Source organism: Parasteatoda tepidariorum, chromosome X2 (genome assembly GCF_043381705.1).
Source record: "Parasteatoda tepidariorum isolate YZ-2023 chromosome X2, CAS_Ptep_4.0, whole genome shotgun sequence".
Lineage (NCBI taxonomy): Eukaryota > Metazoa > Arthropoda > Arachnida > Araneae > Theridiidae > Parasteatoda > Parasteatoda tepidariorum.
Window position 1 is genome coordinate 26,203,594 of NC_092215.1, and position 18,896 is coordinate 26,222,489.

Here is an 18,896-nt window from a genome sequence, read left to right on the forward strand (position 1 = left end):
GAGGAAAATTTACACCCTGACAGTGATAGGAGAGCAGCCTGACTGTCAAAACAGATGCGGATAGTTGTATTTTTGTATTGTAACAGATGCGGATAGTTGTATTTGCTTTTGAGCCACCGAGGAGAATTAAACCATTCATCTCTAGTAGGGAAATGGATCTGGAAATGGATCACTAGGATAGTAAAAGAAGGTATATCCATCACTTGTGAAAACAAGATGACCCCATGAATGATTGATAGTTACATTAATGTCTCAAATAATTTGAAAAATTCCAATAGACGAAAAAAAAAAGAAAGAAAAAACTCCAATTGGCATAGGATACTAGCCAACATTTAAAAACTAGCATCAGTGAAACTTTTCATGAAAAATTTCATGAAGTGAATTAGAATTAATGAAAATGAATGAATGTATAATGCATATTACATTAAACAAGCATAGTAAATAATTGATAAAGTTTATGTAATTGCACAATATTAAAATATAAATACTTTTTTTTAATATGTTAGATCAAATTTTAGGTTACAGGAAATGTATATAATTAGATAAATTATCAAAATATAGCCATTTAACATATCTGTTTCAATTTTAATATCAAATTTTCTATTTTGTTACTTCAGAATATCAGTACTCTATTTTGAACATAATAAAATCTATTGTAAAACTATATTTCACAGATAGCTAACTAGGACTTACCGAGCTTTATTTTCTTTAAAATATATCCATAAAATGACAAGCGTGATTTTTAAAATATTGTGAATACGCATAGTTTTCACTAAGCCTAATTTTTAAACCGCATTTATACGAATCTAGATATACTATATGTAAATCAAAATTATAAAAAAGGTGAAGTAAGTCTCAAAGATTGCGTAAATCACATATCACAATGTGTGATTTGTAAATTGAAATTGAATTGCGGTGTTTCTAAAATCAGAATAATATGAGTGGCAAATAATACAAAATGCACGAACTTACATGACATGAAAATGCAATTTGCATCATAATCAGGGCCGGATTAACCTATAGGCACACTAGGCACGTGCCTAGGGCCTACGAAATTCAGGGGCCTACTACAAACTTGGGAGAAAAAAATTTGTTGACAAAAATAATTTAGCTTTAAAAACAACAAGTGTATTTTGCACAAAATTATGAAGATACAAATAAAAATATAATATTTTTCGGTAATAAATTATTTTGTAGAATCTTATGATCTAATATATTACTTTTTTTGCGATTTTTGGATTCAACGAAATCTTGTATTATGCTGTCGAATTCCAAACTACGCAAAATGTCGTATTCAATAGACATAAATGCGAGCGACGCCAAACGATCTTGATTCATTGTTGAACGCAAATAATTTTTTATCAATTTTAATCTGGAGAAAGATCTTTCTCCTTCTGCATTTGATCCAAGAATCGACAAATATATTCTTAATGCAATGTGAACGTTAGGAAAAGTATTCACAAGTTTATCTTTAATTTGAGCCTTCAACATTTCTTGTGCAGATTTATGTTCATACAAATTTGAAAATAGTAAAAATTCATCTACAAAGTTTTCCTCTAAATCGGATGAGTAAATTTTCACCAAATTTTGCGCTTTTAGTTTAATCTCAGATTCTGACAAATTTTTGTGAACAAGAAAACCGAAATTATCGTACAAATCACTGTAAGCTTTACGCCTTTTAGTCATTTCTGAAATTAATACATCTAAAATGGCGTAATACGTTCCCGACAAAAACATTTGTCTTGGATTCGAGTTTGAAATTACTTCTTGTTCTTATGTTTCGTCGAAAAATCTCTTTCGTTTTCGTGTTCTCTTTATTTTATATTCAGTATTCGGCAAAAGAACTTGTGCTTTCGATTCCAATTCGTCGAACGATTTTTCAAGTGCATGTTTTGAAAATGTTGCAATGAACTATCGTACAATTTGACTACTGTGCACAATTCTATCCCTGGTTCCTGGAGAGCTAAAGTGATCATATTAACTTTTTTTAATGCATGCTCCCAAATTACGGTCATAAGCGCAGTTTCAAAATTACTTAATTGAGCAATCAATTTTCTCGATAAACAAATTTGTAAATTAAAATCCATATTAATAAAAATGTAAAAAAAATATGCAAGAAAATTTTAGAATATATTTTGAAAAGATTGGAGGAGTGGGGGAAGGAGAGGAGGGCCCAAAAACGGCTATGCCTAGGGCCTACGAAAGGTATAATCTGGCTCTGATCATAATGATCACTATTCACAACTTACTTACAAGACATAAATCACAATGTGATATACATAAGTCACTTTAATGTGAATTCTATTGTGTGATTAGCTAATAGTTTTCATGTGAATAGTGATCATTATGATGCAAATTGCAATTTGTGATTCGAAAGGTGCTTAATATAGAACAGCTATGTGTGATTCTTGAATCATTTTGATGAGAATTGTGGGTGGTAATTCTTAAATATCTCTTTTGTGAATCGCAATGCGTGATTTGTAAACTACTAGAATGAGAATTGTGAGGCATGATTCTGAAATTACTTTAATATGTATCATGTTATATGATTCAGAAATAACTAATTGAAATCATGATGTGTGATTGATAAATCACTTAATAAGAATCATGCGTAATTTATAAAATACCTTAATATAAATTCTGATTAATAATTTGCAAATCATTTTAAAGTAATATTAGATATGTGTTCCATTAATCACTTTCAATTAAACCGCAATTTGTAGAACATTTTATATGAATTCCGATCAGTAAATCAAGAATTAGTTTAATGTGAATCATAATGTTTATTCCTAATCAATGAAACCTGTAAAACTAAATTTTATTTATTAGCAGTAAAAACTAAATGTAAAAATTTGATTATAGATGATAAGAAATTAATTATCATTCGTACATAAATTAAAAGAACAAATAGGATAACAATATTACCTGGTGAAATAATGAAGTTAACACATTGAACATATTTCTAAATCAATTAAACACTATATATCATTCGAAAACTATGACTACAAAACTTAAAATTTGCTAGAAATTTCAGCTTTCAAAACATCAGAGAGATGAACAATAATCTGTCTAAAAAATCTAGGAGAGAAAAGTTTTACATCTGCTTTAACCCCTTTTCACTTCAAGCATTAAAAGATGCATCTATCAGAATTTCTATAATTTTCCTTTGAATTTATTTATTTTTTACTACTCTTCTGTAAGAAAAATTAGTATTTTAATTCCTAAAAAAATCAAGTACCTTTCAAGTACCCTATGGCAGAATTCAAGGACTTTTAAGGGCCCTGATTTTTTTCAACCAAATTCAAGGACTTTCAAGGTTTTTCAAGTACCGTGGGAACTCTGAGGTAAACTGATCAAAAAGTGCTATGAACTAAACTTGTTGAAAAAAAATTACAAAAACAATATAATATTACTAGGGCACTTTAGGATTGTGCAGGGGTGATTGTGACATTAAAAAAGAAAACATGAACATGGAAAACCCTGAAAATTTTATACGCAAAAACTCGAGATAACAAGATGCAATTTATACACTATTCATATTTAACATAATTTTTTGAATTTAGTTTCCTAATTAATTAAAATACCAATAAAACACACTTTTATAGTAACTAAAAAAACTTAATTCTTGCAAGAATCGGGATATTGGATTTAAAAATCATGTGAAAATGAATTGCGACATTGGATTTTAATAACGCGATATTGGGTTTTAAAACTGTGTGAATATAAATGATGATGGTGGATTTAAGAACGCAAAAATACAAATCGCAATATTGAATTTTCAAAGCGTGTAAATACTAATCACAATGCATGATTTTTGGATCCTATAAATACAAATAATGACATTGAATTTTAAATTCACGTGAATACAAATTGCGATATTGATTTTAAAAACGAGTTTTTAAATTACATGAATACGAATCGAGATGTCTCATTTTTAAATCACGTGAATATATTTCACAATGAGTAACTTTTAAATCAGGTAAATACGAAATTCGATGCCTGATATAAAAATTGTGTGAAAATAAATCGCAATATTAGAGGATTTTGACGTAGTTTCAAATATTAAAAACTATGAAAATCCAACAAACTAACAAAAAAAGAAATCAAAATAAGGAAAGAGTCAAGCGCATGAAAACGTCTCATTAACGTGATTTAATGAAGGCTTCAAAATGTAAATTTTAGATTGTAGAGCTTAATTCATACTTTTTCATAATCTGGTGATGAAAGTCTTTGAATCAATGGTCTTAAGATAGGTGTGCTCAAACTGCGGCCCGCGGGCCAAATACGGCCCGCCAACCCTCGATGTGCGGCCTGCAACCACAATCTGAACAAAATGAAAAAAAAATTAAATATTTGTTTTTGAAAAATAATTAAAAAAAATCGGTAATTTAAATGTACACTTTTAAGTTTTTGACGCACCCAATCTCAATCAATGTAGTTTTTCGATGGTTAGCGCTACGGATTTCAGCATAGTTTTAAAAATCCCAATATTTTTAATACATCATTATTACGATTTACAAATTTTAATTATCACTTTTGACGCTTTTCGTATGTGCTGATTCCAATGACTTTTCGGTAGTTATTGATACCCATTTTCAAGTAGTTTCTGAAATAGCGATTTTTGAAAGTTATGAAGCGCTTTATTTGTGCAAACTTCATGGAAAATCTAAATGACTTTAGATCCTTTCTTCAACAGTTATTGCTGCGCATTTCCGCCCGGTTTTTAAAACTTCGAAATTTTAGCATGATATTATTACGAATTGCGAGTAAAAGAATCGCTCATTTAGATAACCATTTTTTGACATGGCTTACTTGTAACGATTTTATCGCAAATCAAATTATTTTTCGATCGTTATTTTAGAAATTATTGCTACACATTTCTACAAAGTTTTGAAAGTACCGATATTTTTTATACGCTATTGCGACATTTTAATTTTAAAACCCGCATATAAATTACATAAAATTTTGATGGACTTTATTTACTCCAATTTTATCTGAAATATAAAAGTATTTTGGTTATTTTTTAGTAGTTATTAGGTTTTCCCCGTGATTTAAAAAGGTTCTGATATTTTTAATACTATGAGTTGACAGCAAGCGAGTTTTGAATCGCGCATTAAAATAATTATTTTTTACGTGCTCTGTTTGTGCCGATTTTATCATTTACGTTGAACCGATTTTAATACGCATTTTTTAAGAGGTTTTTGAACGTGTTTTTTCTTCTTTTCCCTTATTGCTGTATTTTTATTTGCGATTTAGAATATACCTGATATTTTCACACAATATTACAACTCGTGAAATTTGATTCAGTTTTAATTTTTTTTTGTAACTTAAAAAGTAATTACGCATCTTAGCCAAATCAACACCTTCCCAGGAAAAAAAAAACGAGATGTGTTTATATTAAACGCGGTCCGTTTTGCAAAAAAAATAATTCAAAACACGGCATAATTCTTTAGTCCCATGAACACGTGCAAGTTTAACAACACACATCGAACCTATTCTTTTTGTTGTCACATGTAATTTAAAAGTCATACATCGTAATTTGTATTTACGCTATCTGAAATTATCATTTCGTATTATCATTTCGTATTAACATTAACGAGATTTAAAATCATACGTGTTCTGCCGTTTAAAATATCCTCCGTTGCTACTTTTCTTGCAATTCATATGCACGCATTTAAAAACCATATATTGCGATTCATATTCATGCATTTTAAAAATCAAGTGTTGTGAGTAGTTCTTTCGCAATTTAAAAGCCACACAATTCGTATTCACGCAATTTGAAAAACAAGCATCGAGTTTTTTATTTACGCAATTTAAAAATCACACATGGCAATTCGTATTCAAGCAATTAAAAAATAACACATACAATTCGTATTCAAGCAATTAAAAAATAACACATCGCTATTTGTATTTCCGTGATTTAAAAACCCAGAAAGGAAGAACACCATCTAGGACAAATTCCAAAACTGATTATGTTATTTGCTCTAAGTTTAATACTACCCACAACAACAGCTTCTGTCGAAAGACTGTTTTCCAGAATGAATTTGGCCTGTTCAAAATTACAGAGTAGTCTTTAAATACAATCATTACATTTTCATTTAATGGCTCAAAAAATATCACATGATCAAGTAGATAAAATTATCCCAATATTCAAAAATTTTGCAAATTACAGTATAACCATTAAGAAATTTTTTAAACCATTTTTTACCTTCTTGGAGCATTTTATATCATTTATGATTATATGCTGGGAAATGATTTGTATATCATTAAATTTTAACTGTATAAAAAATTTAATCAAAATAAGTTTTGTAAAGTAATGTAAATTTTATTGATTGTTAATTGATTGTGTATTAATTGTAAATAGTAAGTGTCATGTTAAAAATATATTCGTCATAAAAAGTTGTAAACAAGTATCTTAATAGTTTTTTATTATTAAGGAATATAGCTCCTTAAAATTTAATGTGTTTTCTTTCTTTCTTTTTCTTCCCTCTCTCAGCCTTTTATTATTAATTTAAAATAAAAATGTCTGAAAGTTAAAGTACATTCCCTAATAAATGCTAAATCTTATTTTCCTCTTAAGGGGTTTTGCTTTAGTTTTAATCATTTTTAACCCTATAAACTTTCTTTAAATCAAAGTATTTAACTTGAATTTATATTAATAACTAGAATATTTATTTATTTGAAATTTAATTCTATGAAAAAAAAATTTAACGTTCAAATTTATGTTTAAATGGACTTTTGTAATGTGTTTTAATTATTTAAATTTATCTAAATTTTTTCTGATAAATTGATTCTGATTTTCGAATTCTGTTTTCCTTCTTAAGTAATCAGTTTTGCATTTTCTAATTTTAAACGTTTTAAAGTATTGTATTTTCAGCAAAGAGATTACAAGGTTAACCGACAAAATGAATTTAGTGTTATATAAACAATGATGCTTATATAACAATCACCACCAACAATTGCTTTCAATATGTCGGTCTAAACACTTTGGCATGCGGCCCTTCATTGGTCAATCTGCTGTGAATGTGTCCCTTCACTGAAAAAGGTTGTGTACCCCTATCTTAAGACATGAGGAATTCAGCTAAAAAATGCATGTCCTGCTCCTAGTTTCTGGACCTAGAGGGATGATAGGAAAAACCCAGAAATCCAGGGAACACCACCCCTGGGTAGTGGGACCTATTTTTGCCTATAGAAGAAATCTTCTAAGGAATAAATTCTTAAAGAATGTGAGAAAGAACTCAAAACAAAACAAAATTATGTAAAAAAAAAATAAATTTATAAACTTCATCATTACTATACATAAACTATCAACAAAGAAAAAGATTTTTAATTGCAGTAAACCTCATAAAATATTGAACCTGTTTTACGGTAAAATAAAATTCTTAAGTATTTTCATAGTTCCAGTAGTCTGATTTAAAATTTATTTTTCGAAAAAAGTTGGCCATTTACAAATAAAATTTAAATTATACTAATATGATACAGCAATTTTAAATAGTTTACTTTGTAGCATAGATACTTATTTAATCAATGATTCTAATTTCAATTATTCGAATTTTGGTTTGCTAGAAATCTGAGAAGTTATAAACTAAACAACAATGTAAAAAACTATATCTCTTTATTTTTACTTCTAAGAGAGTTACAATTTAAGAAAAAATTGTTACCTTGAAACTTTTATAAAACATAGGAATTTTAATAGAATTTCTCATTGTCTTCTTAGCTGAGGCACGATGAATATTTAATGTACAATGAGTCCAAAAAATACCACCCTGAATAACTATTGTTCGAATGATAGGATTTAAAACCAATCTTAATGTTTCGAACAGCAGACTAATAAATTAGTGCTAATTAAGTTACACAATCAGACACAAAAATGAACTATCATCAAAATGCAAATATATCTTTTCTGGACTGAGTTATATCCTTGATTAATAATATACGGGGAGATAAGTGCCTGCAATCTTGAAAATATGGTCCTAATATTTTTAGTTAAGATAGCAATCAAAAACTTTGGTCCCGCAATGTTAATTTTATTTTTTATACATTTCGCAATGTTCCAAGCAAGTCGAAAAATCTGCTTTTACATTTTTAAAATTCTTTTATCTGAAGATAATATCCTTAAAAAAATATTTTATATTCTAAAGTACTGTTTGTCTATGATAGGTACTCTGTCCGCCAGAAAGTCTGCGGCAGTCTGGTGCTATGGAAACAAGATGAGAGCATTTTAGGGAGGGTGGCTTCGATGAAGAGGTCTCCTTTTCTTTCGCCTTCGATGATAGCTTGTATCGGGAGTATACTAGAATGGCTAACTCAGCCACCAGTAGGAGACTTATTTAATCTGATTCAAGAACTTTTTTAAGATTCGCATGAATATTTCTTTCTTACTTAAAATAATTCTCTCGATTCAATCAGTTGTTATTTTTTAAATACAAAGGAAAAAAAGTGAACAAATTCTGACATTAAGGGTAGTACAGGTTTTTTTAATATTACTTTTTAATTTTGCAATATTTATTATGAATGTTCATTGATTGTTAGATGGTTTAATTTCTAAACTTGCACATTTTTTAAAGCAGTTAATTTCTTTTATTACTTGAATTTTCTGGAAAAAATGAAGAGCTTAAACTTAATAACTCTGATTTTAAAAGGAGATAAAACTTTTGCTGAAAATAAAAATAGTTCACGTTATCTGTGCCGGAGAAATATTAAATATCTTTGTTTTGATTATTAATTTTTAAATACTTTATTTATTTAATTTTTTAGTCCCATTTTCTTTGCCTCTACATTTAAAATGTTCGTGTTTGTTTGCCTATCTTACAGAGTGTTGGTCAATAAACATAAGTTGCCTGCAAAATCAAGGTCAGAAAGATATTCAGCAAGGTTCTAATACCTCTTTTATTCTCTGATACGCTTTTCATAATCAAGTCAATAGCAAATAAAATGATTGTTGGTGAAAATATACAACCCTGTCTAACACTGGAATCAACCATGAAAGATTCTAATTGTTTGGTCGGCATGGATAACTCATGACAAAATTACAAATCATTACATGAATTTCATAGTACTTTAACAGCTTCCAGCGTGTTTCTTTGTGTTGAAAGTCTTTTCAAAATCTATGGAATTTAAGTATATTGCTGATTTCAATTCAATAGATTGTTCGACAATAATCTTTAATGTAAAAATGTGGTCAACACATGATCTATTACCTTTGAAATCTGTCTGCCCTGGTCGCAGGCTTTCACTTGGTTTAAATAAAATGTGAGTATTTTAAATAAGCATTTAATAAAGTAATGCATTTGAATTTTACAAATTGTACATAGTGCAATTTTGCATACATTTGAAAAGTTATGAAAAAAATTATCAAAATACATAATTTCTGATTTTAAGTAAGATTAAATTCATTAATTTATTGTATATTTAAAAATTATTTTAATGATTTTTAAACATTTAATAATTTTTTTTGTATATAACTTGTTATTTGTAACAGAAGCATTAATTCCAAGACCGATTATGCAGTAAACTTTTGTGCGGCATATCTGATGGTGCAGCCTTTCTGGCGACAAATTTCTCCCTTTTTAGTTCAATCTTACAATTGCAGCATATATTCCAAGGCAGCGTATCTCCAATAAATTAGAGTAGCTTTTTATGTTTCTTAAGAATATTTTTTTTAAAAAGCAATAAAATATAAGAATTTAAATTACTTGCTTTTAACTAAAAAGTATGAGTTTTTTATGTATTTATTAACCATTCATGAAGCATTCTATTTATATAGGTCAGTCATTAAGTTTTGACCTCAAAGTAAAATACAGAACATAATAATTATGTGAGCCCATTACAAAACATAAACTTCATATTTTCTATTTCCTAACAGATGCACTTAGAGAAAACCTACAGAACTTCATAATTTATTTTGGTTCAACACACAAAATTATAGACACATAAAATGTACTAAAACTAAGCACTTAAGATAATTTACCATTCAAAGCTGCAATTAATTGTCTATGACATTCTTCACAATCAAGCCTGGAAGTTCTTATCAAATGGTCATGGAGTTCAGGAATAGTAACTCGTCTATAATAGTGCATTAGAAATTAATACATTACTAGAAGTGAAAAGAGGATGATTGGCAATATTATAAAATACAAATGAATAAAATGAAGTAAAATTCAAATTAATAAATAAGATAATTACTTTTCGTCAGGAGACCCAAACCAGTCACAACACAATTGTAGTTTCTTTAAAGGAACTAACAGCTGTAATAAAAACAAATGTATAAAAATTATAAAACAATTATTTCAATAGGAAACAAAATAATAATAAATAAAATAAAACAGCAAAAATTTATTCAACATGTTAATTGTCTTACAACAAAATTTACTGAATACAGAAAAAAAACAATGTTAAATGCACACATTCTCAATAAAAGTACATAAAATACACATCTACAAAACTTAATGGCAAGGTTCCTTTTCAATAAATATAATCTGAAGTCCTTAAAGTGAATAAGAAATGGCATATCTGATTATTTTTTTAGATATTTGTCAACTGATTTTTAAACATGAAAGCTAGAATTAACATATATTTTTTACCCCTTTGAAAATTGTATTAACATTAAACTCTATATTTTTAATCAATTACTAATAACTATCTAAAAATTCAAAACCTTACAGCCAATTTAAATTAACACATTAAGCATTATTGTTCAGATATCATCACATTACAATTAAATATGGATTAAAGAATGATTACATATTATTTATATGCAGCAAAAGTTTGTATGATAATTTTTCTAAAATAAATTACTTAAATTCAGAAAACAATTTTGCATTTTAAAAATATGTTTTTGGCAAAACTTTACTAATTTAGAAATTAGTTTTAGAACCACAAATATTGGGAATTATGAATCCAAATGTGAACTTCCGGATGATTAAACCATAGCCACTTTCAAATAAAAAAATAAAATACAATGATTCCAATAATTTAAATGTCCAATTGAAGGAATTTTTCTTCTTAGTAAATAACTAATTAACTATTGACAATGTGAGCAAAACTTAATTGTACCTTAAATATATATCCCCCCCCAAAGAAAACATGATACATAAACATGATTCATGAAAACATAAATACCAAGATATTTATAAATTTTGGGTATTTAACCAGCTAAAAATCCAAGGTATTAACCCCTGCGTATTTTACATCTATAAACGTATGCATATATATTTGCAGATAAATGTACTGTAATTTTCGACCTAGTGTTCACTTTGGTGCATATTCTGTGAAATTTTTTTTTATGTATATTGGTTTATTATAAATGTTGACTTATTGTCAAAATATCAACTTATAAAATTAGGGAAAAAATATGTATGAAATAGTTATTGTAAAAATTACACTCCCACTGTATAACAAAAAGAAATTAATAGAAAAATAAATCTTCAAGTTTCTTGCTTCCTACTTACAAGCTGGCTGATCAAATCTGAATTAACAGCTGATTATATACAACATCGCGCAAAGCGTCTATGCATTTGCTTCTATGAGAAATATATCACCAGAATAAATAGATAATAAAACTATGTAAAAAAATTTAAAAACAAAACATTACATAAAATATCAAATACTTTTAAGTGTTATTTTATGAATACAAAATACATATTACATTAAATAAACACTGAATCATACACTAAATAACCATTGACACTAAATAAGCGATATAAATTTATTCATTCATTTTAGTTCTTCCTAATCAGAATTAAATATGTTTAGAGTATTGTATTCTAAAGTTAAAAAAGTCATTGTTTCACTTGCTTTTACAGTGAGAGAAAATGAACAAAGACATAAGGTGGAATTTAAGAAATAAGAAGGAATGTTTAAAGAATATGGAGATAAATAAAGCTAAGAGGAAAGAGCAGAAACTAAGTCCTCCTTCCTACATTTTGTATTTAATTAAAAGACATTAATTTTACTGAAATGCTGAATTTAGGCCCCCGTGTCTTCGAGGGTCTATTGAACGTTATGCATAAAGAAAGAAATATCATTCATACATAAACTAAATTTATTAACTAAAAACAAGAACACAACCATCTGGTTTGACGGCCGAGAAATGAAAAAAGGTAAAGCTGGAAAAGTGAAAAACCAAATTACAACTCAGTTGTCAACGGAACGTTGCCAACGGTGTTAAATAAACTTAAAGCTTTAAATAAAGTTAGGTGAGGCTAGATCTATAGCTCACCATAGTACTCCCCCTCCAGTGAGATCCACGAACGTTACCAAAAATAAACTGCGCAAATGTTTATTGCGGGTAACGAACAGGTACTTGAACTTTTCTTCCTCTCATTGTAGTTTTGGTTAAAAATCGAGGAGAGTTTTCAAATTTAACCTTATGCTGTTTCGGTTTGGAAGGTGTAAGATTCGTGGATTGTTGTGAAGATTCCATACTGTTCTTTAGAATCAATTTATATGGAGGATTTGTGGGGAGATTTTCAACTCTTGGATGCACATTGGACGTATTGTCTGTAAAACATGGTTTAAGTCTGTCAATGGTTATTGTTGATTCTTTATTTCCAATTTTTAAGGTGAACACTTTGTTGTTGCGTTTAACAACTTTATGTGGGCCGTGATACAGAGGTTCGAGACTTCGGCGGCCACTGTCAATTCTCACAAACACATGTGTGCACGTTTTCAAGTCTCGATGCACAAAAATATTGTGCTGTCCGTGCCATGGTACTTGAGTAGGAAGCAACGTAGACATGAACTCACGAAGTCTTTGCAGAAAAATAGGGACATTGCGGGATTCTTTGCCAGTACTGGAAGGTCTGAAAAAATCTCCAGGCAATCGAAGGGTTGTGCCATAGAGCATCTCTGCACTTGAAAAGGTGAGGTCTTCTTTAATAGCAGTTCTAATTCCTAAAAGAATTAGTGGCAGGACTTCGACCCATTTTTCTGTGGCATAGGCTCTAATGGACGATTTTAAGTGTCGGTGAAAGCGTTCGACCATTGAATTAGCTTGTGGGTGGTAAGCTGTTGTTCGAGTTCTGTGTATACCCAGCATTCTGGATAATTGTGAAAAAAGTTCACTTTCAAACTGTGCTCCTCTATCAGTAGTTACAGTTTCTGGAACTCCAAAGCGAGCTATCCAGGTATTCAGTAGGGCAGCAGCAACCGTTTCAGCAGTGGTGTCAACAATTGGCGTTGCTTCAGGCCAACGCGTGAAGCGATCAATTGTTGTGAGACAAAATCTAAAACCTTTTGATGTAGGAAGTGGTCCGACGATATCAATATGTATATGCGCGAACCTATCAGAAGTTAGAGGATAATCTTTTAAAAGTGATTTCGTATGCCTTTGAATTTTAGCTCTCTGACACGAGACACAAGCTCGACACCACAGGGTACAATCTTTATTCAAGGAAGGCCAAATGAACCTTTGTTTAATGAGACGAATTGTTGCGCGTATACCGGGATGTGACAGGTTATGAAATTTGGAAAAAATTATTTGTCGATAAGATTGAGGAATAAATGGGCGTGCAACATTAGTAGAAGTATCACAACAAAGTATTATGCTGTCAGGAGGATATACAATATTTTTGAAAACTAAACTAGAATTAGCTAACGACTTTAAAGTGCTAAGTTCGGGATCGGATTTTTGTGCTGCTGCAAGTTCAGCGCAGTCCATTGGACCAGAGAGTGCTATTTCCTCAATGCGGGAAAGTGTTTCAGCAACAACATTTTCTTTTCCAGGCACGTGACGAATCGACGTTGTAAACTGACTTATATACTGTAAATGTCCGTTTACGAGGTGAAGAGTCATCCGATTTTTGCTGGAATGCGAAAGTCAGCGGTTTATGATCCGTTAGCACATAGAACTCTCTTCCCTCTAACATGTGAGCGAAGTACCGTATGGAAGAGTGGACTGCGAGAAAAGAATGCTAGAGGTTCGAGTGTGGAGTTTTTTAGCTGTTGAAGGACTGCGCCTATACCAATGTCGGACGCGTCTGTATGCAAAAACAATTTTGCGGCGGGTGTGGGGTGTGCAAGTGTTGCTGCATTAGAAATGGCTTGTTTGCAAGTTTCAAAAGCGCACACAGCTTCGGTTGTTCAATTAATGGGTGTAGAGTCTTTCTCTTTATTTGTGAGTAAGGAACTAAGAAGAGATTGTTTTTCGGAGGCGTGATCTATAAATCTATGATAAAAATTGAACATTGCTAAAAATCTACGTAATTCTGATACAGTTTTAGGTTGGGGAAAATCGGTAATTGCGGACACTTTACTAGGTGAAGGAGCAATTCCATCGGGAGACACTTCAAAACCTAAAAATGTTAACTTTGATTTTCCAAACACCCATTTTTCGGTATTCAAAACAATTCCGTATTCATCAAAACGTTTAAAAACTGTATTTAAGTGAGTTAAGTGTTCTTCTAAAGTTTTGGAAGCAATTAAAACGTCATCAAGGTATACGAAACAAAATTCTAATCCCCTTAAAACGACATGCATGAAGCGTTGGAAAGTTTGTCCTGCATTGCACAGCCCAAACATCATTTTAGTGAATTCGAATAAGCCAAAAGGGGTTATAACAGCTGTTTTTTCAATGTCTGCTTCCGCGACAGGGATCTGATGATACGCTCGAACAAAATCCAACTTTGAATAAATTTTTGAGTCATTTAGGCTATAAGCGAAATCATGAATGTGTGGGAGAGGGTATCTGTCCGGTATTGTAATAGAATTTAACCGTCTGTAATCACCGCATATTCTCCAAGTGCCGTTTGACATCGGCACCATATGAATGGGACTTGCCCATGGGCTACTTGAAGGCCTGCATAAGCTGGTTTTTAACATATAATCAAATTCTTTTTTGGCGGCTGCAAGTTTATCCGGTGGCAAACGTCTAGCTTTTGCAAACACCGGAGGACCTGTAGTTTGAATATGATGCTGAACATCATGAGTTGAAGTGTTGAAAGTTAAGTTATTCGTACATATGCGAGGGTACTGCAATAATAATTTTCGATAAGCAGCATCTTCTGCAATAGTTGTTAAACCCAAAGAGAAAGTAGGAAATGTTTCCCCTTTAATACCAGCGTAAGTTAAGGAATCAATCAATTTTTTATTTTTAAATCAACCTGCAATTTAAAATGGGTAAGAAAATCCGCTCCTAAAATTGGTTGAGTAACGTCAGCGACAAGAAATTTCCATTGAAATCCCCTGGAAATTCCGAAATCTAAAGTACATGTTGTCTGACCGTAAACTGCAATTTTCGAACCATTAGCAGCATAAATATCAAAAGATTTATTAGAAATCAAATTTTTCAGCATATGTGTTTTTGGAATAACTGAAACAGAAGCCCCGGTCTATAAGAAACTGGCGGTTGGTGAGCCTGTTGTATACAAATAAGCGACTTTGACTAGGACCGATATCTGCCGTCGCATGAACAGAGGGTCCAATCAGTTTTCCGAATTTTGAGCGTAATTACAAGGAGGAATGCATTTGTTAGCTTTAGTACCAGTTTAGTTTATAGTGATACCAGCATAGAGGTCCCGCCACAGTGCGCTGCGTCGACCTTGAACGAGAACCTTGTCTATGTGTGCTAAATTTATTTTTATTCAGATATTGTTGTCTAGACAAACGTGTAACGGTATCGGAAAGTTTACGAATTTCGTCCTCCAATTTTTGAAAACGTGAATTATCATCTGTCACATTTATAGAATTCACTGTCAATGAATTTTGAGTTACTTCCAAAATTTTATCGGTTTTCTCGGCTAGGAGAGATAAATTTTGCTCACCTTTTTCCATGCAAACTAAAAGAATTTGATGCACGGACACCGGTAAACGCTGAAGAAAAAGTGAACGTAAAATTTCTGTGCTTATAGAATTACCAGCGAGATCTTGCATGGAGCGTAATAAGTGAGAAGGTCGTTTATCTCCCAATTCTAAGTCTTTAAGAAGCATTTTCAAACGAGCAGTTTCGGAATCTGCATAGTTTGCAATTATTCTATTTTTAATTGTTTCATATTTATTATCAGTAGGTGGCTGCCGAATAATATCCGAAATTAAAGTTAGAACGTCTCCATCTAGAGCAGACACAACGCAGTGATATTTTGTGTCGTCGGCACTTATCCCAGATACGACAAACTGAGATTCAATTGAATAAACCACACTTCTGGATTAGCGCGCCAAAACGGGGGTGCTTGAAAAGTGACGCGAGCAACATCTGCCACGTTTTCAGAAGCAGTAATTTCGTCAGGCATTTTGTTTATATGAGCGAGTCAGAGAGCAAAAAGGAAAGGCATGCACAATAAATCACAAATTAAAATTTCTAATCGAAGTATATCAAACATAAGTTAATAAATGCATTTTGAGAAAGAATGCAAAATACAGTTGAAGAATACTTCATTTTAAATTAAAATTATTGTAAGTGATAATGTTGAAACTAATTAATTGTTTTTCTTATACTCTAATTAAAAATTCATTGCTTTTTACACACTGTAATTGAAATTTATAGTAAATTAAGATTAAAGTAACAAAGTTTACGAAATTGAAAAGTAGTTATTAAATGTCAAATATAATGACAGAATATTTTAAAGAGTTCAATTAACTTTAGAGAAATATTAAAAAATTTGCAATACTTTAAGCATTTATAAATTTAAATTCCATCTAATATTTGAAATAAATGACCATATTTACATCTTAGAATAAGCTTACTAAACGCCAGTTGACACCACCATGAAAGAAACATTCTATTTGCAGATTGTACGTGTTCTATGTCCAAACGGGTCACCACTTTTAGGCCCCCGTGTCTTCGAGGGTCTATTGAACGTTATGCATAAAGAAAGTTCATACATAAACTAAATTTATTAACTAAAAACAAGAACACAACCATCTGGTTTGACGGCCGAGAAATGAAAAAAGGTAAAGCTGGAAAAGTGAAAAACCAAATTACAACTCAGTTGTCAACGGAACGTTGCCAACGGTGTTAAATAAACTTAAAGCTTTAAATAAAGTTAGGTGAGGCTAGATCTATAGCTCACCACTCTCCCCACATTGGTGACCTTCGGACGTGATGTGAACACGCCTACCTTGGCAAAAAAACGTCCACTTTGATCTGGATACGCCAACATCGGCAGTAACGCCTACTTCGTTGGATGGTCCACATTGAAAAGTTGACTTGCTACTTGTGACTGCATCATTATCCACCTCCTCACGCAATTGCTACTCAGTCTCATCTCGATCACACACAACGTCGGCTTGCATACTTGTGATTACTCGACTGCTAACGGCAACAGAGGAGCGACTACGACCGTGAAGTTAATACACCTCTCACATTCAGCACTCAAAAAATACGGTGATCTTAATACAGCTCTCCCGGCTTCGCACAAAACAGCAATGAATCAACTAGTGGCATCCATTAATCGAATTCTATCATAGCTATAATTCTGGTGGGGGAGTACTGTAGCGTGTCTACCACTACAAAATTACAATACAATTCACTAGTATATAAGACATGTTAACTCGACTCTATGTCGGGGTACCTTTTCATAGATGATGGTTGACATGGTCTGTAACTACTCTCCCCACACTGAACTACTGATTATCATATTTTAATCTAAAGCAAAGTTGATAAAACAGTAAACGTTTATTAGACTTTACTTTAAAAGAAAACTGTTTACTTTCAAAATTAATTTTTATTTTGTTTAACCTTTTTTCAACAAAATATTATGTATTAAGCTAATTTTGATCGATGGAAAGCTCCATCTATAAGAACAGACATGACGAATCTTTACAAGTGATGAAGAATTTGTGGAATACTGCCCTCTTCAGTCAACAAACCACATAAATGAAATTGTCACCCCCTTAACAAGCAAGCCATGGATAATAGGCCAAAAATCAAAATACACTTGAGTTTTATAACTTATGAGGTCATAAATACCTGGATATCTATGAATTTTGCAGGGAAGGGATAAATATAAACTTACTATTTACTTATCCAACATTCATAATGGGGACTAAATATTTTTAATTTGTTTTTATAGCTTTTCAATGCTTAAACAGCACTTTGATCAAATTAAGATAAGACTATATAAAAATTTAAAAAATGGGTTTTTCATTCATTAATTGATACATCAAAATTAACTAAATCAATTAGCAGTTTATATTTTAACCCATAATGGATAAAAAATAAAAATGAACTCTCAAAATATATTTCCATCCTAATACAGGCCCAAATTAATTGAAATTTTTCTAAACTTAAAAAAATACTAGGAGCTTCACATCTTACCTTAAAAAATAACCTTTTGTCCATAAAGTCAATTTTATCATCCTGACAACCAAATTCAGCAACACATTGCCGAAATTCGTTCAATCTATATTCCCGACTATTTTCATAAAAAATTTTTTCCACAATAGAAAATTGCAAATTGTGAACAACAGTTTCAACAGGTGGAATTCCAATCTGTACATAAAAATACATAATGAGAGAGAATATAAATACAAACATAGTTCAACACACCATATCAACTAATCAATTACACTTATCAGAGGGAAAACAATTAATACTTTTGAACTTTAACTATGTAAAATTTTCTAATTTTATTGAAAAGAAATTAAATACTTAAATACAAAAACAAGCAAACAGCATACATTTCCCTCATATCAATATCCTCTTAATTTGTTAATGTGAGATTTGCTTGTCAGGCAAATCTAGCCTTCTTGGCTAATATTTTTTATACACAGTTCCATTAAAATGTTTTGCTTTTACATTAAAACTTACTTGGCAATTAAATTTCAAAGGAAATCCTCATAACCTCTTATTAATTAATAGTAATATATATATATATATATATTTGCACAAAACAGGGTCATGGTATATCACAGGATTAACGAGATTTAGTAGCTATAAAAAAAGCATTCAGAAAGAAAAA

General features: G+C 30.8%; 1 protein-coding gene across 1 annotated transcript in view; it reads right to left on the minus strand.

Moving 5' to 3' along the window:
- The window catches only part of LOC107444366 (E3 ubiquitin-protein ligase SHPRH), a 124,933-nt gene that overhangs the window by 55,862 nt on the left and 50,175 nt on the right, over positions 1-18,896 (minus strand). The window contains exons 10-12 of the mRNA XM_071188261.1: positions 18,254-18,427; positions 10,186-10,247; positions 9,971-10,065 (exon numbers count right to left, since the gene is read on the minus strand). Coding sequence (XP_071044362.1) covers positions 9,971-10,065; positions 10,186-10,247; positions 18,254-18,427 — 331 coding nt within the window. The remainder of the gene's footprint in view (positions 1-9,970; positions 10,066-10,185; positions 10,248-18,253; positions 18,428-18,896) is intronic.